This window comes from Salmo salar, chromosome ssa25 (assembly GCF_905237065.1).
Source record: "Salmo salar chromosome ssa25, Ssal_v3.1, whole genome shotgun sequence".
Taxonomy (NCBI): Eukaryota; Metazoa; Chordata; class Actinopteri; order Salmoniformes; family Salmonidae; genus Salmo; species Salmo salar.
The window spans coordinates 21,240,722-21,264,004 of record NC_059466.1 but is presented as its reverse complement, the minus strand read 5'-3'; the positions used below and the strand labels follow the sequence as shown (position 1 = coordinate 21,264,004).

Genomic DNA, 23,283 nt, shown 5'->3' with positions numbered 1-23,283 from the left:
CCTCCTTTACCGTGGTGGGAGTTGGCCAATTACGCACGACTGCAATGCGGTCACTCTCCATCTCCACCCCTGATGTGGAAATGCGATACCCTAGGAAGGAGATGGCTTGCTGAAAGAACAGACATTTTTCAGCCTTGACGTACAGGTCATGCTCCAACAGTCGTCCAATTATCTTGCGCACCAAGGACACATGCTCGGCGCGTGTAGCAGAGTAAACCAGAATGTCATCGATATACACCACTACACCCTGCCCGTGCAGGTCCCTGAAAATTTTGTCTACAAAGGATTGGAAATCTGATGGAGTATTCATCAACCCGTACGGCATGACGAGGTACTCATAATGCCCTGAGGTGGTACTGAACGGTGTCTTCCACTCGTCTCCCTCCCGGATACGCACCAGGTTATACGCACTCCTGAGATCCAGTTTCGTGAAGAAGCGCCCCCATGCATTGACTCAATCGCCGTGGCGATAAGAGGTAGTGGGTAACTGTACTTCACCGTGATTTGATTGAGACCTCTATAGTCAATGCACGGGCGTAAACTTCCATCCTTCTTCTTCACAAAAAAGAAACACGACCATGCCAAGCCGCACTGCTTCTTGACACACTGCTCGCTTAACCCAGAAGCCAGCCGCACCAATCTGTCGGAGGAAACACTGTACAACTGGGTTAGGGTCAGCATGCGTGCTAGAGAGAGATGGGACAGTGCCTTAGACCGCTACGGACCTTTTTTCACGGGGACAGCCCTTCCACTCATATATGAGTAGCAAAGGTCCAGTGCACAACTTTTGTGAAAAAATGAAACAAATACAAATAATTTATCAGGGGGTGCTGCAGCACCCTCAGCACTCCTACTTCCTGCGGCTATGACATTATTTCTCAAGACTAATTTGGCACATGGGTGTCAATGAGAGACCAATAGGCGTAGGTCTGTAGCCTATTTCTTTCATCTATGATGCTCAGTTCAATTTTAGCTCTCCATTTAAAATACAAAGAATAGAAATATGCCTAAATGACTGTAGCCTATAGGCCTATACAATTAATTCATTGAATTTGTTTTTGCAGTGCATTGTATAAACTGTAGAGGGAAGCAAGAGGCCCATAATTGAGAATTGTGTCAGATAGGAATATACTATCCCCCTTGGCCATAAGTGAGCGGCTGGCTGGTGGATGATAAGCAAACCCTCTTAATCATTTAAAAGTTAAATACATGAAACACAATTAACTATGTTTTAATTACATTAGTAATTGCATAGCTAAGAGCAGGGGTATTTAACTTTTACCCTACGAGGTCCGGAGGCTGCTGGTTTTCTGTTCTACCTGATAATTAATTGCACCCATCTGGTGTCCCAGGTCTAAATCAGTCCTTGATTAGAGGGCAACAATGAAAGAAAGACAGTGGAACTGGCTTTGAGGTACAGAGTTGAGTTTGAGAGGTTTAGAGGAAGGATATAGGATACATATTTTTAATTACAGTGATAAGGCTCCACTTAATTAGAGATTGCCAATCAAACTTTAAAAAGCTCTTACATTTACATTTTAGTCATTTAGCAGACGCTCTTATCCAGAGCGACTTACAGTAGTGAATGCATACATTTCATACATTTTTTTTTCTTTTCATACTGGTCCCCCGTGGGAATCGAAGCCACAACCCTGGCATTGCAAACACCATGCTCTACCAACTGAGGACACGGGACTCTTGGATTGCTTTTACACACTTGCTGTTATCATGTGGCTCAGTTGGTAGAGCATGGTGTTTGCAACGCCAGGGTTGTGGGTTCGATTCCCACGGGGGACCAGTTCGGGAACAAAATGTATGAAATGTATGCATTCACTACTGTAAGTCACTCTGGATAAGAGTGTCTGCTAAAATGACTAAAATGTAAAAAAAAAAATTATAACTGGCATCATTTCAACAATAGGTCTACACAGCCTGCCAATTTTCAGGGGATGATTGTTATTCGCTATCATAACAATACTTCTAAATAGCTAAACATCTAAATGCACTGGTCCTGGGAATGAACTTCATACCGAAGGGAACTAAACTGGTTTCCCTGCGCCAAACTGTCACTTTGTTCTGTTGCTGCACCTTGAGGCAATCTGTTCCAAGATTGCCAGGATGCTAGAAAGTTTGATGTGTCCATCTAGTGCAAGGATCGTCAGTTAGATTCAGCCGCGGGATGATTTTTTCTTGAGCAGATGGATGGTCAGGGGGCTGGAACATAATTACAAGTAGCCTAATTTGTAGACTGCAAATTGACAGCAAGAAGCACAAACAGAAATAACAATGGACTAAAACATAATAATTCAAAACATTAGGTCACCCCTTAAGGTTGATGTCCACGCCACTGCGGAAATCTAATTAGCATAATAAAAAAATCCCTACAAAAAGCTGTCAGTTTAAGATCGAGTTATCAGTTATTTTTTGCATTGGATGCATCTCAAAACTTCCGCATCTGCGGTGAAAGGTGACAGAGCTAAAGCGATGTTTTTCAGACTAAGACAGCCTGAAAATCAGTCTTCACACAAAATCGTCTGTAGTGGCCGAACTATTATGACCCCTCTATGGAACGATGAGACTCTCACAAATATGATGGTGTTCTCCATTTTGCTCTATGATCCCCGCAAGCGTCTAGGGACTAGTCTGAAGTTGGTACAGCCAATCTGCCAACTAATATGACCCCTTGGTGCAAAGGTGAGACTCTCACGGAAATGTTGGTTTGCTCTAGGATGCCCACAGGCCTCACAAGACTCATCTGAAGGTCCCTGGTACCAGTTGAAAAAATGTATGGAAGTATATATGGAGACTGTGTTTGGTGCCAAAAATAAGGGGTTAAATACACGTAAAAATAGATATATATAAACTCAGCAAAAAAAGAAACGTCCCTTTTTCAGGACCCTGTCTTTCAAAGAACACTCGTGGCATTCTCTCAACCAGCTTCATGAGATAGTCACCTGGAATGCATTTCAATTAACAGGTGTGCCATGTTAAAAGTTAATTTGTGGAATTTCTTTCCTTCTTAATGTGTTTGAGCCAATCAGTTGTGTTTTGACAAGGTAGGGGTGGTATACAGAAGATGGCCCTATTTGTTAGAAGACCAAGTCCATATTATGGCAAGAACAGCTCCAATAAGAAAAGAGAAATGACAGTTAATCATTACTTTAAGACATGAAGGTCAGTCAATCCAGAAAATGTCAAGAACTTTGAAAGTTTCTTCAAGTACAGTCACAAAAACCACCAAGCGCTATGATGAAACTTGCTCTCATGAGGACCGCCACAGGAATGGAAGACCTAGAGTTACCTCTACTGCAGAGGATAAGTTAATTAGAGTTAACTACACCTCAGATTGCAGACCGAATAAATGCTTCACGGAGTTCAAGTAACAGACACATCTCAACATCAACTGTTCAGAGGAGACTGCATGAATCAGTCCTTCATGGTCGAATTGCTGCAAAAAAAACACTACTAAAGGGCACCATTAAGAAGAAGAGACTTGCTTGGGCCAAGAAACACGAGCAAAGGCCATTAGACCAGTGGAAATCTTTCCTTTGGTCTGATTAGTCCAAAGTTGAGATTTTTGGTTCCAACCGCCGTGTCTTTGTGAGATGCAGAGTAGGTGAACGGATGATCTCCGCATGTGTGGTTCCCACCATGAAGCATGGAGAAGGAGGGGTGATGGTATGGGGGTGCTTTGCTGGTGACACTGTCTGTGATTTATTTAGAATTCAAGGCACACTTAACCAGCATGGCTACCACAGCATTCTGCAGCGATACACCATCCCATCTGGTTTGCGCTTAGTGGGACTATCATTTGTTTTTCAACAGGACAATTACCCAACACACCTCCAGGGTGTGTAATGGTTATTTGACCAAGAAGGAGAGTGATGGAGTGCTACATCAGATGACTTGGCCTACACCATCACCCGACCTCAACCCAATTGAGATGGTTTGGAATGAGTTGGACCGCAGAGTGAAGGAAAAGCAGCCAACAAGTGTTCAGCATATGTAGGAACTCCTTCAAGACTGTTGGAAAAGCATTCCCCGTGAAGCTGTTTGAGAGAATGCCAAGAGTGTGCAAATCTGTCATCAAGGCAAAGGGTGGCTATTTGAAGAATCTAAAATATCAAATATATTTTGATTTGTTTAACACTTTTTTGGTTACTACATGATTCCATATATGTTATTTCATAGTTTTTTGATGTCTTCACTATTATTCTACAATATAGAAAATAGTAAAAATAAAGAAAAACTCATGAATGAGTAGGTGTGTCCAAACTTTTGACTGGTACTGTATAAAACCAAACGTCTAGGAGCAACAACAGCTCAGCCGCGAAGTGGTAGGCCACACAGAACGGGACCGCTAATTACTAAAGCGTCTGTCCTCGGTTGTAACATTCACTTCCGAGTTCCAAACGGCCTCTGGAAGCAATGTCAGCACAATAACTGTTCGTCGGGAGCTTCATGAAATGGGTTTTCATGGCCAAGCAGCCCCACACAAGCCTAAGATCACCATGTGCAATGCCAAGCATCGGCTGGAGAGGTGTTAAGTTTGCCACCATTGGACTCTGGAGCAGTGGAAACGCGTTCTCTGGAGTGATGAGTCACGCTTCACCACCTGGCAGTCCGACAGATGAATCTGGGTTTGGCGGATGCCAGGAGAACTCTACCTGCCCCAATGCATAATGCCAACTGTAAGGTTTGGGGGAGGAGGAATAATGGTCTGGTGCTGTTTTTCATGGTTCGGGCTAGAATCCTTAGTTCCAGTGAAGGGAAATCTTAACTCTACAGCATACAATGACATTCTAGACAATTCTGTGCTTCCAACTTTGTGGCAACAGTTTGGGGAAGGCTCTTTCCTGTTTCAGCATGACAATGCCCCCGTGCACAAAGCGAGGTCCATTCAGAAATGGTTTGTTGAGATCGTTGTGGAAGAACTTGACTGGCCTACACAGAGCCCTGACCTCAACTCCATCAAACACCTTTGCGATGAATTGGAACGCCGACTGCGAGCCAGGCTTAATAATCGCCCAAAATAATTTCCCGACCTCACTAATGCTCTTGTGGCTGAATGGAAGCAAGTCCCTGCAGCAATGTTCCAACATCTAGTGGAAAGTCTTCCCAAAAGAGTGGAGGCTGTTAATGCAGAAAAGGGGGACCAACTCCAAATTAATGCCCCTGATTTTGGAGTGTGATGTTCAACGAGCAGGCTTCCACATACTTTTGGTCATGTAGTGTAGCTTAGTAGACCCCCGCTTAGACAGGGCTTAGTCTCTTATGGGTTAAATGTGTATATGCCTATCTCTCTATTATATGTGGGAATACTTTGAAAAGATTTCCAAAACGAAAATCACTTGGAGCTGATTTGCTGGTGTTTTTACAGTCCTTTATGTCCAACAATAAATAAATAGAAACACCCGTGAGCCAAATTCAGCGGGCCGCCAGTTGAGGGACCCTGCTCTAGTGAGTCCCTCCTTGCTTTTCCTGGACTCTGCTGTTCCTAGCCCTCTCCTCGCCACAAGAACATCTGGAACGTTTCCAACATGTGAGGCATTCCAGAGGCCGCGAGTTCTGACTCCACCCATCCACGAATTTTGGTAAGTTAACTGCGTGTGTTTTGGCGCTACGAGTGCCAAATACCTGTGCGTATTGGTCGCATGACGCGTCAATCATGATTTCTAGGATAGGAGGGAGGGCAGGGGCAGAGAGGTGGGGAGGAGTAGAGGCGGTGTAACTGTCAGTTGTGTTCCTCATTCTCGTCAACATCGGCTGTTGCAGACTGACTATAAGCGATTAGCAGTTTAGAGTACTTTGAGATCTCAGTCAATGTACGGAACTATGTAATATAAATAAGTATTGTTCTCCCTAACAGAACACCATATATCACAGCGTAAAGTTTACTGCCTTGCACTTTGGTAACTGTGTCGGTGATGGTAAGGTAGACTGAGTAAGCTGCTTTGGGTAACCTACACCTAAATAGGTTTGTTGTTTTTAACCATTTTTATTGCGAAGTTTCCTCTTCCCAATGTTCACCTATCATTGTGTGTGAAAAAGCTTTGTTGGAAGCATCCAGGACAGCGCTTTCTTTCATGGAGAGGTAGGGCTACTGCTGCCAATCTGTGAAACTGATCGGACTTGTTGCACGAAGAACACGTCCCTCAGGAATGCATAGTATTTTTTGGGTAAACCCGTTATCAAAATCAATTTACATTTAAGTCTGCGCGTGTCAGTGGTGTTTTGATTTCCCAACAGGGTACATTTCCGACGGTCTATAGTGGGTGTTCCCCACCCAATCCTTTGATTCTATACCAGATAGTAGGCTATACAAGTCAGGTCGACTTTGTGGACACGGGAAAGCGAACATGAGACTGGATGTGATGGACTTTCTGCGTAATTAAGGACATTTAAGTAATTAACCTACCCGACTGCCGGACCGGGGACGCTCTAACGGACTAACGGAAACGCCCGAGGCCAAATGAGCTGGAGTCCAGTTCCGTGATTTAATGTTTTTGGAAAGGCGCAGCAGACCCCTCAATACCCGGGAACTTCTGTAAATAAATGGCACCCATAAACAACCAACGACCAACGCAGACTTACCCCGAGGCAATACGTAATATTTTGTGATTTCCTAACCTGCAACTTGAACTTGGGCTTCTGTTGAGAAGATGTCGGAGCAAGAGCGTTATGGGGACGGTCTGTGCGATGATGGAGCTCCTGAGATCATCCCGCCGAGAGTGTCCAGGACGGGGCGGCGGAGCGGAGTTATCCTCCCCGGCCAGGACAACGACACCATCGTCCTGGAGGCAGTGAGGGCAGCCCCCCGCAGGAGCAGCATCATCAAGGTAAGAGATTAGTTTATTGAGGTGATTGTTGAGGCTACATGTGATGACACTGGCAAATCTATCTGACCGATTTCGGTTAACAGACCTGTCTAACACAAGCGCATGCCTTTTCCTGAGCCAATTGTTTACCATAGTTCACCCAAAGAAAACCAAATACCCAGGCTGTATATTGAAAAACCATAGGCCAGGCCTAATAGACGCACTGGAGCCTCCCATTGCAATATTCATTACTTGTATTCATCTTCTTCTAATATCTCTGCAACAGACACTCGACATGGAGCCGCCGGATAAAGGACTGTCAATATTTAATAGAAGTAGAATAAGCTACAGAGGGTTGTGATTACATTAGCGTGCGAACAAGCATCAGACAAATGCCATGTATGCTACTTTTCAGAGATGGTCTCAATTTGGTTCTCAGACTTAGTACCTCACACTGGATGACAATTGTTGAGGACTTCTAAGAACGTTATCTATTTTTTTTAAGGAGAGAAACGTGCAGGGTGCGATGGGCTATAATAGTGTTCTGAAACTGAAATGACGTAGCCTAGGACTATTGGTCTCTTTGGATATACAATGTAGGCAACAGCAGGTGTCACTCACTTCAGTCATGCACAGTATATTTTACTCACTCAGTACGCACTCAAATTAACTACTACTACTACCATGTGGTATCGTTGTGATTTTAACTGTGTTTAAGCACGGAATATAGCCTACTATGCGCCAAAGAATATGGGCTACACATTGTTCATTCAATCTATGACTCCGCCAGCACCAACTCTGAACAACACCTACTCCAAACAACATCGCGCATTCCATGCCATGCGCCTGGTAATCTCAGTTCAGGTCCACACAGTGCATCACACATTCGTATTCACATGGCAAACCTGTGCCTAATCCGTGCCATTACGCACACTTTATCCATAGTGGAATTATAGTGGAGGAACCTTGCTAAATTGTAGAATTTCTGTTATGTTAGTGTGTCTTCTTTATAGGGAGGCTCCATACTCCAGTTTGTCTGTGTGTGTGTACCTCCCAGCTGAGAGGCACTGATGTGTTGACTGTGCCAACAGAAACCTCTCTCTGTCCTATTGGCAGGAAGTGTCACGAGTGATGGACAGATGGAGAGAGGAGCGGAGAGGATGAGAGGGATGTCAGTGACAGGCATGGAGGGAAGGGAACAGAGGGAGGGAGGGTGGGAGGGAGACAAGGAAGGATGGGGAATTAGGATAGGAACCTGGCTAATCAACTGGACTTGGTTGTTTAGGGAAACCAGTACACTCAACTCAAGGTGTCACCCCCAAAACATGCACCCCCCTCCCCAACATTTCAAATATTTTCACATGACCCTCTCCTTGTAAAATAAATTGCACATAGAATTAACTCAAAATAATGTTTACGACCACAAATAACAATTTGTTTCAAATGTTTGTTTACACTAGGATCAGAGCCGTCTGCAGACAATGATCAGCTAGGGGGACATGTGGTTTTAAACATTTTGATGACATATGTATAATTATATAAAATATAAGCAACACATTTTCCACCAACAGGTTTCTGTGCCTATGCACCACACAACCAAAAAACAAAGCATACCGACTTCCGGGACTTCAATATCATGGTTTGCATTTTCAGCACCAATATACATAGATTATGTCAATCTGGACAAACAGAAAATAGATCCCTCCTTGCCTTGTCGGTCTACCCAGTATTGAAGGCCTGGCTTGACAATCTCTGAATGTCATTCAGATGTCTCATTCCATTCATCAAATGGCCAGTTTAGATTGATTAGTTGATTTTATTTGTCAGTGAAAAAGACAAAATACTTACGTATATACACACACTACAAAGATTTTTAAAAGTGACCCGGGATTGCACAGTAAAGTCTGGGATTTACTTCCATTGTGGTCCCTATTTTTACATGAATACATATACAATGACAGAGATACAGATACATTACAGACCAAAAAATGCTAGTAAAAAAAACAGACGACCTCCAGATGAGTATGAGAGGGGAGTTTACAATTCTTACAAGCTTGTTTTGGCTGGTCTGTAGCTTATTCTTTAGATGTTTAGGGCTGCTGGTGAACCATGATGTACAGACATAATCACAGTGAAACTGGACTAGCGCACTTTCCAGAGTCTTTAGGGTGTCTATATGTTTCCATACAATTGGCGCCAGATTTCCATGCGAATATTCTAAAATCTGCATAAAAACAATATGCGCATTTTCCCATCATTTGTGTTTCCATCAAATTGACTTGTTGCGGATACAACTCTGTGAGTAAATACGTACTGCACATAAACATTTATTTTGTAGTTAAATTCCCATTTATCGAATACAAAATTCAAGTTAAATGGGTTTCCACCGCATTTTAAACTCCAGGCCTTAGTATAGCGAATGTGACCACTGGTATTGGCATGTGCGCGCTAGCCAACAGCTCGCAGATACAGTGCAGGTATAGCCTACTATATAATGAGATTATTATGGATAAAAGTGCAAGATCATTTTATTTGTCAAACGGCAGCCAAGCACCGATCATCATGTCACCAGAATAAGACCCTCGACATTTAATGGAAAGGAGCATCAAGCTCATCACCGTGCACTTTCACCACCCTGTGAAGTTCATCATAATATATTTCATGTGTAGCTTAATAAACTGCATGCTTTCCCAAGATGTCGTGACATTTTTTATCCCAAGTACTTTACTAAGGTTGGATGGAAACCAGGTTACTGTCAGGCCATGTTGAGGATGCTGGAATTATATTTTGGACGAACGTGCGCATGCTTACAGCATACATTTGAAGTAGCCTAATCAAATTAAAACGTTCTGACTGGTTGTGATTATGCCACATATAGAATGTAACACATTTTAAAAGTTAGGCTATATTGAAGCGTTAGGTTCTAGGTGCGTAAGGAATAGCCGCTTGGATTGGAGAGGAGGCAGAGCGTGTTAAGCTTTCCTGAATAACGATGATCTGCAACAGGCAGAGCATCTCAGTATCAGAAGTAAAAATACAGCCAGACTGGCCTGCTACTGTGCCATTCTAGACCATATAAACTGTCGAGAGTAGACCCACAACTGATCCAAATGGAATGAAACATTCAATTCACAGGGCTTGGGCGCTGTTATTCAAATGCCATTTTCACTGCAGCCTAGAGTACTCACTTGAGAACATTAATACAGTTATTCATTGCATTGTGGTGTTGTAGACTAGTCTAGGTAGGCTAATTGTATTGCCCCTAAACAAGATAATTATGGGAGCTTTTTGTCTTCACTGTTCTTTCATGCGCAATGCTGCACCTGGCCTCTCTGCTGCCTATATCACCTATTCCTATTTGTTCTTGTGGATTCACATTTAAAATGTATGCAGCTTTGAATGACTTCATATGTGGTATGATTGCTAGTTAGCCTATTGCAGATCTGGACAAACAAACCACCTAGCCCTATTGTCACTATGAATGGTGGATAGAGGGCAGGATAGACAGACTGGTAGACTATATTGACCTGTGATATAGTAAACGTTAACGGGCGGAAAAGCGTAGTGCATAAGGGAAGAACCAAAACATATAGGGGAGGTGCATGCAAGCAGATGAGGACATTTGGCTAGGATGGAAGAAATTCTGTGGTAAAACCTGCAAAAGAACAAATGTAAACCAGGGAAAAAATGCCCCTATTCACAATAAAAAAATCACACAACCCTCCCCCCCAAAAAAGTTTGACAACCCTCCCCTATTTTGCAGTAAGTAATGTTCCCAAATTGTTCCCGAGAACGTTAAGAAACGACATTCTTCTGCAGGAATTTCAGTACTTCAGCATAATGTTTTCTGCAGGGTTCCTCATGGTTCCTCGTGGTAGGAGATAAGAAAGCTCAGGAAATATTTTTGTTTTTTGGACACGTATTCAACCCATTTTTTGGCGGGGCACAAATCTACATCCATACTTTTTTTTTAACCTTCAGACAAGTTCCTTGACACTTGTGGAGGTTGTAGAGCAAAACGGAGAACACCACTGTGTTTATGAGAATCGCATCTTTCCATAGGGAACCATTTCAGGGAAACATAGTAAGGTGTTCTCAGAACCTCCCTGCAATCTAAAGATGAATGTTCCCAGAACAGGAGAAATGATCACTTCCGTCCTCAGAACGTTTAAAAATGTTTCTGTTTTACTGGTCAGGAAACTTCTGGTTTCATTCCTAGAACCAATGGGAAACCAAAAATGTACGTTCCCACAACTTCCAAGGAACCAAATGTGCTGTCTGGTATAGTGAAGAGCCACGTGGTTACCATTCACTCACCATTTACTCCAGCGCTCATAAAAGCCGCCCACCCAGTTGATCTAATGCTAGAGTTTTATAATCCCTCTACACGAATACATAAAGCAGTATGTAGGTTTTCCTTTTCCACCAAGTTAAAATGTTTTTATTTGCAATGTTGAAATTGAGTGGTCATATTAGTTTGTAGGCCAAACCGTTCGGATGCTACAGACGTTTTCTTGAGAACATTGATTTTCGGGACGTCACATGGTCTGACAAACACCGCTGTAGCTCAGCCACCTTCTACCGTCGATGCAGAAGGCCGACATAGGCAGATGCGGTGGATTGAGACGCAGCCCATGCAAAAAACAGATATCTCTAGCTTAAATTGACGGATTTTGATGGGGATGCGCCAATTGACTCTTAATTAAAACCTACAGTACATTCTGTTCTCAGCATCAACAAAACTCTATCTTCGATCTTGTTCAGGTGTGTTGGCCGTGCCCACTAATTGGCTACCCTTTTGAAATGGGGTCTGTTTGAAATCTCACTGATGCCATGCCACAAAAAAAAAGAAATGTGTTTGCATAAATTAATGAAATTAATTTTCATGTGTCCTATCTGTGCTTGGAGTTCAACATAGTTAACCCAAAATAAGCTACCATTGTTATTAAAAGTCTTATTGAAACATTCAGTGAAAGTTTTAAGTTATTCAAAAACCTCTAAATAACCTTTACATTTTGTTCAAAACATTCACAACATTTAGAGAATGCTCTCGAAACATTATTTAATTACCTTCAAATAACCCATAATTTCCGTTCTTAGAACATTAATAAAACCTCCCAGGAAAATGTTCAGGGAACCCTAGTAAAACGTTCTCAGAACCTCCCTGCAACATAAAAATTAACGTGCCCAGAACAGGTGAAATGTTCACTTCCGGTCTCAGAATGTTTAACAAACTTTTACGTTTTACCGGTCAGGAAATTATGGCTTTGTTCCAATGGGAAACAAAAAATGGACGTTCCCACAACTTCCAAAGAACCAAATGTGCTAGCTGGGGTCTGTGCAAAGGTAGTGTTCTGTTCAGAGGTACTACACCTTAAACTTCCTGTCACTCTCTCACTGTAGAAGGAAAAATAGAACAACAAAAGTCAGTCAGTCACATGATCAGGCACTAGATGACCAGAAAGTTACACTAGCTGGCTACACTGGTCACACTGTGTCTCTGTCTGCTATTTCACTAATGACCATAGTACCAGGTGCCTAGAAACATCCACAACAGAAGAAGATAAATATGCAACATGTTCAATATTGTGACCTTACCAATTGGACTGACTGGGCTGTCTGAAATACACTATGATCCACTACACACACTCTGCCCTTGGGGAAATGCCACTCACACTAAAATGCTTCAGCAAACAGACAGATGTATCTATTAAGGGAGGATTTCATCTTGTTGCCCTGGAAAAGCATATAGAAATGCTCTCACCCTGTGTGTGTGTGTGTGTGTGTGTGTGTGTGTGTGTGTGTGTGTGTGTGTGTGTGTGTGTGTGTGTGTGTGTGTGTGTGTGTGTGTGTGTGTGTGTGTGTGTGTGTGTGTGTGTGTGTGTGTGTGGATGGACTGGGACAACGAAAGTATATTAAGGAATAATCGATTCTTTCGTGTTCTCTGTGTCTTCCGCTGCCTGGCCTGCGAGTCAGTCTTGGATCAAAGTAATCTGGATTATTATAATGCCTCTTGTTTCTGCCTTGCCCTCCCAAACTCTGTGTAGACCCCAGCTAGCACATAATGTTCTGAGAACCAAATGTTTCTTAGAGCTTGGTGATAGCGTGGTTGTCCAAGGATTATTTTTCATACCTTCCCACAACTTTCTGGGAATGGTGCAGGAAAGTTGCTTGGCTTTGGAACATTCTCAGCATATTTAAGGAACATTATTTTCTTGGTATTTCATTACTTTAACAGAACGTTTCCTAAAAGTTCAAACATGGTTACATTTAAAAAAAAAATGATAATGCTCTAGGAACGTCATCCAACTGGTTTGACATTGGGAATGTTCTCAAATAGTTCCGAGAACGTTAAGAAACAACGTTCTTCTGTAGGAATTTCAGTACCTCAGCATAACGTTTCCTCATGGTTCTATTTAAAGTCATGTTCTCAGAACATACTTTTTTTCTTCTTAGTAAAAACCACAAGAAAACATTAGTAACATTCAAAGAACGTTCTAAGAATGTTATTTAAAAACATATACATTCCATTCTCAGCATCAACAGACTCTCTAGATCCTCTATCTTGTTAAGTGTGTTCAGGTGTGTTGGCCGCACCCACTAATTGATCCGGCAAACATTGTTTTTGTTTGACATCGGCTGCTGAACTGGCTGGGCTTCGATTCAGGCACAGGAGTATCTCACCTTTAACTCTCTCGCTGTTTCTCTCTCTATGTATCGCTCTGTCCCACTGTTTCTCTCTCTCTCTCTATCTCTCTTAGTCTCTCAATTTTAATTTAAGGGGTTTTATTGTCATGGAAACATATGTTTACATTGCCAAAGAAAGTCAAATAGATAATAAACAAAAACAATAAACATTAAAAGATTAACAGTAAACATTACACTTAAAAAAAGTTCCAAAATAATAAAGACATTTCAAATGTCATATTATGTCTATATACAGTCTTGTGCAAATAGTTAAATTACAAAAGGGAAAATAAATAAACATAAATATAGGTTTACAATGGTGTTTGTTCTTCACTTACCCTTTTCTTTTGGCAACAGGTCACAAATCTTGCTGCTGTGATTGCACACTGGTATTTCACCCAGTAGATATGGGAGTTTATCAAAATTGGGTTTGATTTCGAATTCTTTGTGGTTCTGTGTAGAGGGAAATATGTGTCTCTAATATGGTCATATATTTGGCAGGAGGTTAGGAGGTGCAGCTCAGTTTCTTACTCATTTTGTGGGCAGTGTCCACATAGCCTGTCTTTTCTTGAGAGCCAAGTCTGCCTTCGACTGCCATTCTCAATAGCAAGGCTATGTTCACTAAGTCTGTACATAGTCAAAGATTTCCTTAATTTTGGGTCAGTCACAGTGGTCAGGTGTTCTGCCACTCTGTACTCTCTGTTTAGGACCAAATAACATTCTAGTTTGCTCAGTCTTTTTGTTATTATTAATTATTTTTTTGTTTTCTCATGATTTGGTTGGTTCCAAGGGTGTACAGTCCTTAAGTACAAATACTTTAAAGTACTACTTAAGTAGTTTTTTGGAGTATCTGTACTTTACTTTACTATGTATATTTTCGACAACTTTTACTTCACTACATTCCTAAAGAAAATATTGTACTTATTTTTCCTGACAACCCAAAGTACTCGTTACATTTTGAATGCTTAGCAGGACAGGAAAATTGTGAAATTCACGCAATTATCAAGAGAACACATGGTCATCCCTACTGCCTGTGGTCTTGCAGACTCACTAAACACAAATATCTATACTTTTACTCAAGTATGACAATTGGGTACTTTTTCCACCACTGGTTGGGTCTAATTGTGTTGCTGTCCTGGGGCTTCTATTTCCCCCTATCCCCCTATCTCCCCTGCTCTGCAGCCCTGCACTAGACAATGATTTGTTTACAATGTACACTTGTCAAACATAATGAGTGTGTGTGTATGTGTGAGTGTGTGTTTATCGGAGTGCATGTGTGTAGCTATTCTCTGCAGGAGGGGCATGCCGTATGTTAGTGTGTGTGTGTGTGTGTGTGTGTGTTTGCGTGTGTGTGTGTAGGGGAGACACTGGAGCCTCTGTCCCTCAGTGTTATCCTCCTACTGGTACCACAGCACCCCTGGAACTGCTCATCATGAGGCTGTGTGTCAGTGTGTGTATGTATATGTGGTTGCCTTGAGGAATCGGCCTGAATCAAATAGAAACTAAGACATATTGCCCTGTGACAGCTGCTTTTGCCATCTATGAAAGACGCTTTATCCCTGACACTTTTAGCATACAGTATCACACGGTACGAGTCAGGACTGCCACCAAACTATTTCCGTACTAATTGGCTTTATACCTTCACCAGTTTACCTTGATCTGCCTAGACTCCCTTTCAGTTGAGCTGTTGGGTGTTTGTGTTGACATGAGTAGCCAGGATAAGCAGAGAGAGAGAGAGAGAGAGAGGTGGAGACGGGGAGAGACAGAGGAGGGAGAGAGAAAGAGAGGAGGGGAAGAGAGATAAGGGGGAGGAGGGCGAGCCCTATCTGCACGCTGCTTCCTGTTTAGTAATACCGTCTCTGCAGATGATGTTGTTGAGTTTCTCCCTTTCTCTCTCTCGTTCTCTCTGTTACCTAGTTTACTCTTCTGAATAGCTGTTATTGTGAGTGTTTTGTCAGGGTCATGACAGAAAAGGAGCTTCAACCAACCAGACAGACAGACAGACAGACAGACAGACAGACAGACAGACAGACAGACAGACAGACAGATAGAACAGACAGAACAGACAGACAGACAGACAGACAGACAGACAGACAGACAGACAGACAGACAGACAGACAGACAGAACAGACAGAACAGACAGAACAGACAGACAGACAGACAGACAGACAGACAGACAGACAGACAGACAGACAGACAGACAGACAGACAGACAGACAGACAGACAGACAGACGAACAGACAGAACAGACAGAACAGACAGACAGACAGAACAGACAGACAGAACAGACAGACAGAACAGACAGACAGACAGAACAGACAGACAGAACAGACAGACAGACAGAACAGACAGACAGACAGACAGACAGACAGACAGACAGAACAGACAGACAGAACAGACAGAACAGACAGACAGACAGACAGACAGAACAGACAGACAGAACAGACAGACAGACAGACGTAGAGAGAGAGAGAGACTAAGTGTGTTTGGACATGTTGTACAAAACGAAGTGCAACGGTAGAGAATGTGACTGAAATGTCGAAAGGGGAGGAAAGAGGAAAAGTATAGACGGATGTGCAGAGAGGACGTAGAGAGAGATAAACAGTGTAAGAAAGCGATAAACTGAGAGAGAGATTTACACAGTAAAGGAAGGGCTGTGAATGGTGCAGTCTGTATGTGTGTGCGTGCTTGTGGGCTTGTGTGTGCATGTGTGTTTGCTCACTAGTGCATGGTGTTTTACCTCAGGGTGGAGCAGACTGCAGAAGGGTTAGAAATAAGGCTGATTTGGGCCTGCTTCAACACCTTTAGGTCAATACAGCAGAGCCTACAGGAAACTGGAGGGCCATGGGATGGTTGGCCCCGTTAGGGGTGAACAGGGTGGACTCACGCACGCACACACACACGCACGAACACCAGTGTACGTAATCAGAATACTTTTATGAGTAACATAGTAAAGTAACATGTTACTTTTTCAAATTGGATAATTTTATTTCGGTCACTTTGTCAAACAATGTGTGCGTTACTTTCTGAATCATATCTCTACCAGGCACGTGTTTCCATGATTTTTAAAACCATTTTCCCGCAATTCTACCCTGTTTCTTAACATGGAGAATTGACTCTGGAAAGAAAGGGTGCCATTCTTCTCTTCTCACTCCAAAATGTTCTTTGGCACACACACACACACACACACACACACACACACACATGCACTAAACTATTTTTCTTAGATTTTGACAAAATAAATTCTATTCAAAAAACTGTTTTAATGACTAGATTACTATCTACTCCCTTCCCCAAAAATCGACACCCCCAATAATTAATTGACAGGTCTTAAATCCTACCAACCCTGAGACTCACAAACATCCCGCCTTCTTCCCTGACAATCCCACCGCTGTGATTGATTGACAGGCCAAGCTGTTTAGAATGTGTCCAGGATAACGCATGACAATGAGGAAATCAAATCGAAAATGGGAGGAATAATATTGTTTTACCCAATAATAATTTGTATTTTGTACTTGCTAGCTTAAGAAAAAGCCAAGCTGTTTTGTCACATATAATTCGATCACAATAATGTAGTAACAATTTTCTTTCTCAATATGGCAGTGCTATCTTGGAGGGCATTGAACAAGAACTGTCAACTTGAAAATACAAACTGGAGTTTTGCATTTAAATGGGCTATATATGTCCATAAATTGCAGCGCAGAATTTGCAATAAAAATAATAAACTGTAGCCCCGGTAATATGGGTCATATTTGAAAGGTTTGGCGAGAGCAGGTGTCCCTAACATTTTCTTTCATAAGATCTACTTTATACCAAAGAAATCTGCTAGTAGGCTAGAGCCTGCATATTTTGTTATTGTGTAGGCCTAATTTGATGAATAGAAACAAAGAACAGCACTGTCTGCATACAGAATGTAATTGCATTTTGGTTCTTAAAACCACACATTTTGAAAGAAACTCTTTCTACTGTAGCCTACCTTTAGAACCTTGCCATTTTAAGATGAGAGATAATACATTTGAACAAATCTGTAGCCTGCAGATACAGGACTAGGCTGCTATAAAATATGTTTAATAGTGGCCTTTTAAACAACACACCACAGTGAGTAGGCTAGATATTTTACAGCAAATCGTGAAGAAACAGAATAATCATGAAAAGTATGAGGAATAACAAAAGTGTAGTCTCAGCTGGAAGTACCCATGCTAATGTTTATTCAACGCTGGTCTGACCAATCGGAAACCATGCTTCAAGATTGCTTTGATCACGCAGACTGGGATTTGCTCTGGGTAGCCTCGGATAATAACATTGACGTATACACGGACACAGTGACTGAGTTCATCAGGAAGTGTATAAGGGATGTTGTTCCCACTGTGACTATTAAAACCTACCCAAACCAGAAACCGTGGATAGATGGCACCATTCGCGCTAAACTGAACGCTCAAACCACCGCATTTAACTAAGTCAAGGTGACTGGGAATATGGTCAAATACAAACAGTGTAGTTATTCCCTCCGTAAGGCAATCAAACAAGCAAAACGTCAGTATAGAGACAAAGTGGAGTCGCAATTCAACGGCTCAGACACGAGACGTATGTGGCAGTGTCTACAGACAATCACAGACTACAAAGGGAAAACCAGCCACGTCACGGACACCGACGTCTTGCTCTCAGACAAGCTAAACACCTTCTTCGCCCGCTTTGAGGATAACACAGTGCCACCGATGCGGCCCACTACCAAGGACTGTGGGCTCTCCTTCTCCGTGGGCAATGTGAGTAAGACATTTAAGCATGTTAACCCTCCCAAGGTTGTCGGCCCAGACGGCATCCCTAGCCACATCCTCAGAGCATGCACAGACCAGCTGGCTGGAGTGTTTACGGACATATTCAATCTCTCCCTATCCCAGTCTGCTGTCCCCACTTGCTGTCCCCACTTGCCTGTCCACCATTGTTCCTGTACCCAAGAAAGCAAAGTTAACTGAAGTGAATGTCTATCGCCCCGTAGCGCTAACTTCTGTCATCATGAAGTGCTTTGAGAGACTAGTTAATTAACTTCTTATGGCTTGGGGGCCAGTGTACTGTTTGATAGAGGCGCGTGACCTGAAAAGCACGCTCCACTTTGTTTTCCTCCGGTATTGAACGCAGTTTATCCCGTCTTAAATTGTATCGATTATTTACATAAAAAAATACCTAAAGTGGTATTAGGAAAGTTGTTTGAAATGTTTGGACAAAGATTACAGGTAACTTATGAGATATTTTGTAGTCATGTTGCACGAGTTGGAACCGGTGTTTTTCTGGATCAAACGCGCCAAATAAATGGACATTTTGGATATATAACGACGGAATGAATTGAACAAAAGGACCATTTGTGATGTTTATGGGACATATTGGAGTGCCAACAGAAGAAGCTCGTCAAAGGTAGGGCATGAATTATATCGTTATTTCTGAGTTTTGTGTTGCGCCTGGCGGGATGAAATATGATTGTGTTTGTTTGATGGGGTGCTGTCCTCAGATAATAGCATGGTTTGCTTTCGCCATAAAGCCTTTTTGAAATCTGACATGGTGGCTAGATTAACAAGAAGTTCAGCTTTAATTTGGTGTATTGCACTTGTGAATGTATGAAAGTTAAATATTTCCTTTTTTTTTTAATTGGGCGCTCTGCCATTTCACCGGATGTTGTCAAATCAGGATTTGAGCCATAAGAAGTTAAGGATCATATCACCTCTACCTGTCACGCCCTGATCTGTTTCACCTGTTCCTGTGATTGTCTCCACCACCTCCAGGTGTCGCTTATTTCCCCAGTGTATTTGTCCCTGTGTTTCCTGTCTCTCTGTGCCAGTTCGTCTTGTATGTTAGTCAAGTCAATCAGTGTGTTTTTCCCTTACTCCTTTTGCTATTCTCTTTTTCATAGTCTCCCCAGTTTTGACCCCTGCCTTACTCTGGACTACTTTCCCGCCTGCCTGATCATCCTGCCTGCTCTGACCTTGATTCTGCCTGCCCTTCGGTACCTTTTGGACTCTGAACTGGTTTTGACCCTTTTGCCTGTCCATGACCATTCTCTTGCCTTACCCTATTGGATTAATAAATATTGTAAGACTCCAACCATCTGCGTCCTGTGTCTGCATCTGGGTCTCGCCTTGTGACATGATACTACCTTACCTTACACCCTAGACCCACTTCAATTTGCTTACCGCCCCAATAGATCCACAGATGATGCAATTGCCTTCACACTGCACACTGCCCTATCCCATCTGGACAAGAGGAATAACTATGTAAGAATTCTGCTCATTCACTATAGCTCAGCCTTCAACACCATTTTACCCTCCAAGCTCATCATCAAGCTCGGGGCCCTGGGTCTGAACTGCGCCCTGTGCAACTGGGTCCTGGACTTCTTGACGGGCCGCCCCCAGGTGGTGAAGGTAGGAAACAACACCTCCACTTCACTTATCCTCAACACAGAGGCCCCACAAGGGTGTGTACTCAGCCCCCTCCTGTACTCCCTGTTCACCCATGACTGTGTGGCCACACACGCCTCCAACTCAATCATCAAGTTTGCAGACGACACAACCATAGTAGGCCTGATTACCAACAATGACGAGACAGCCTACAGGGAGAAGGTGAGGGCTCTGGGAGTGTGGTGCCAGGAAAATAACTCTTCCCTTAACGTCAACAAAACGAAGGAGCTATTCGTGGACTTCAGGAAACAGCAGAGGGAGCACGCCCCTATACACATAGGCTGGACCGCAGTGGAGAAGGTGGAAAGCTTCAAGTTCCTCGGCGTGCACATCACTGACGATCTGAAATGATCCACCCACACAGACCGTGTAGTGAAGAAGGTGCAATAGCGCCTCTTCAACCTCAGGAGGCTGAAGAAATGTGGCTTGTCACCTAAGACCCTCTCAAACTTTTATAGATAGACAATTGAGAGCATCCTGTCGGGCTGCATCACCGTCTGGTACAGCAACCACAGGGCTCTCCAGAGGGTGGTACGGTCTGCCCAACGCATCACCGGGGGCACAATGCCTGCCCTCCAGGACACCTACAGCACCGGATGTCACAGGAAGGCCAAAAAGATCATCATGGACATCAACCACCGGAGCCACGGCCTGCTCACCCCGCTATCATCCAGAAGGCAAGGTTTCCCTTGCAGGTGCATCAAAGTTGGGACCGAGAAACTGAAAAACAGCTTCTTTCTCAAGGCCATCAGACTGTTAAATAGCCATCACTAGCCGGCTACCACCCGGTTACTCAAACCTGCACCTTAGAGGCTGCTGCCCTATATACATAGACATGGAATCACTGGCCACTTTAATAATGAAACACTAGTCACTTTAATAATGTTGTTTACATCTGCTTTACTCATCTCATATGTATATACTGTATTCTATTCTACTGTATTTTAGTCAATGCCGCTCAGACATTGCTCATCCTAATATTTACACTACTAATGCAAATTGTCTGGGTAGCCATTTGACTAGATGTTCAGGAGTCTTATAATCCAAGTTTGTCATTTTAAAAGTCTAATTGATCATTAGAAAACCCTTTTGCAATTATGGTAGCACAGCTTTAAACTGTTGTATTGATTAAAGAAGCAATAAAACTGACTTTCTTTAGACTAGTTGAGTATCTGGAGCGTCAGCATTTGTGGGTTCGATTACAGGCTCAAAATGGCCAGAAACAAAGAACTTTCTTCTGAAACTCGTCAGTCTATTCTTGTTCTGAGAAATGAAGGCTATTCCATGCGAGAAATTGCCAAGAAACTAAAGCTCTCATACAACGCTGTGTACTACTCCCTTCACAGAACAGCGCAAACTGGCTCTAACCAGAATAGAAAGAGGAGTGGGAGGCCCCGGTGCACAACTGAGCAAGAGGAAAAGTACATTAGAGTGTCTAGAGTGAGAAACAGATGCCTCACAAGTCCTCAACTGGCAGCTTCATTAAATAGTACTCGCAAAACACCAGTCTCAACGTCAACAGTGAAGAGGCGACTCCGGGATGCTGCCTTCTAGGCAGAGTTGCAAAGAAAAAGCCATATCTCAGACTGGCCAATAAAAATAAAAGATTAAGATGGGCAAAAGAACACAGACACTGGACAGAGGAAGATTGGAAAAAAGTGTTATGAACAGACTAATCTAAGTTTGAGGAGTTCGGATCACAAAGAACAACATTCGTGAGATGCAGAAAAAATGAAAAGATGCTGGAGGAGTGCTTGACGCCATCTGTCAAGCATAGTGGAGGCAATGTGATGGTCTGGGGGTGCTTTGGAGGTGGTAAAGTGGGATATTTGTACAGGGTAAAAGGGATCTTGAAGAAGGACGACTATCACTCCATTTTGCAACGCCATGCCATACCCTCTGGACGGCGCTTTATTGGAGACAATTTCCTCCTACAACAGGACAATGACCCAAAGCACAGCTCCAAACTATGCAATAACTATTTAGGGAAGAAGCAGTCAGCTGGTATTCTGTCTATAATGGAGTGGCCAGCACAGTCACCGGATCTCAACCCTATTGAGCTGTTGTGGGAGCAGCTTGACCGTATGATACGTAAGAAGTGCCCATCAAGCCAATCCAACTTGTGGGAGGTGCTTTAGGAAGCATGGGGTGAAATCTCAACAGATTACCTCAACAAATTGACAACTAGAATGCCAAAGGTCTGCAAGGCTGTAATTGCTGCAAATGGAGGATTCTTTGATGAAAGCAAAGTTTGAAGGACACAATTATTATTTCTATTATAACCTTGTCAATGTCTTGACTATATTTCCTATTCATTTTGCAACTCATTTCATGTATGTTTTCATGGAAAACAAGGACATTACTAAGTGACCCCAAACTGTTGCACTGTAGTGTGTATATTTCATAATTCCATTATTTTACTTTTAGATTTGTGTGTTTTGTTGTAAATTGTTAGATATTACTGCACTGTTGGATCATTTCGCTACACCCGCAATAACTTTGCTAAATATGTGTATGTGGCCAATAAAATGTTATTTGATTTGATTTGAGCACATTTCTTGACCATTCCGCTTTTCCTCTGACATTACCTTTTTTTTGTGCCTTTTTTTTGGGTGCGCTGTCACAGTGTCATCATGATTTTTTTTTAATGAACTTGCCTCAGCAGCATATACTTACTTACCAAGCCAAGCAGATCTGTTTTTATCGAGGTACAGATATCCTGTGCTTTTTCATTTTGTGCATAGGCACATACAGACACAGCTTGGCTACATTGTAACAGCGAAGCGGCCACAGTGCACTTGAATATGGAGCTCAACCAGGACCGTTACCTTTGTAACAGAATTAAACATTTTAACAATGTGATTTAACTGATTGATGTGTGGAAAATAGATGACAAAAATGCAGAATTGTGTTAAAAGACTGTAAACAAATTGGGGAGAAAAAATATTTAACAGATAAAATTATGTAATAATAGGTCTACTGATTATTGTTTTGTATCTACTTGTGAGCTGCTCATTGACAGCCCGCGAGCTTCCGGACATGCAGTTTTATGCAAAGGTGCAACCTTTGGTAGGCTAATGGAAGGCTACTCAGAGTCTGCGCTACAGCAAAGCCTAATCAGACATGCTCGTGCTCATCATTGTTCTTACAGGCAAAGTGAAATGACAATGAACTTGCTCTTGGTGCGCTGCGCTGCGCTGCGCTGCGCTGCGCTCAAATGATATGTAACAACACCCCGAGTGCATTGAAACAACGATACAAATGTAACAACAGCACATCAAAATAGATACACAATTGTATTTTGCAGGTGCTTTTTCATTTTAAACACCAGT

The 23,283-nt window shown here is 42.6% G+C and overlaps 1 protein-coding gene across 1 annotated transcript in view; it reads left to right on the top strand.

Moving 5' to 3' along the window:
• The first annotated feature begins 5,724 nt into the window (after positions 1-5,724).
• Positions 5,725-23,283, top strand: part of LOC106586343 (inactive phospholipase C-like protein 1) — a 147,967-nt gene continuing 130,408 nt past the window's right edge. Inside the window, exon 1 of the mRNA XM_014173528.2 lies at positions 5,725-6,839. Within this exon, the coding sequence (XP_014029003.2) occupies positions 6,663-6,839 (177 nt within the window). The 5' untranslated portion in view covers positions 5,725-6,662. The remainder of the gene's footprint in view (positions 6,840-23,283) is intronic.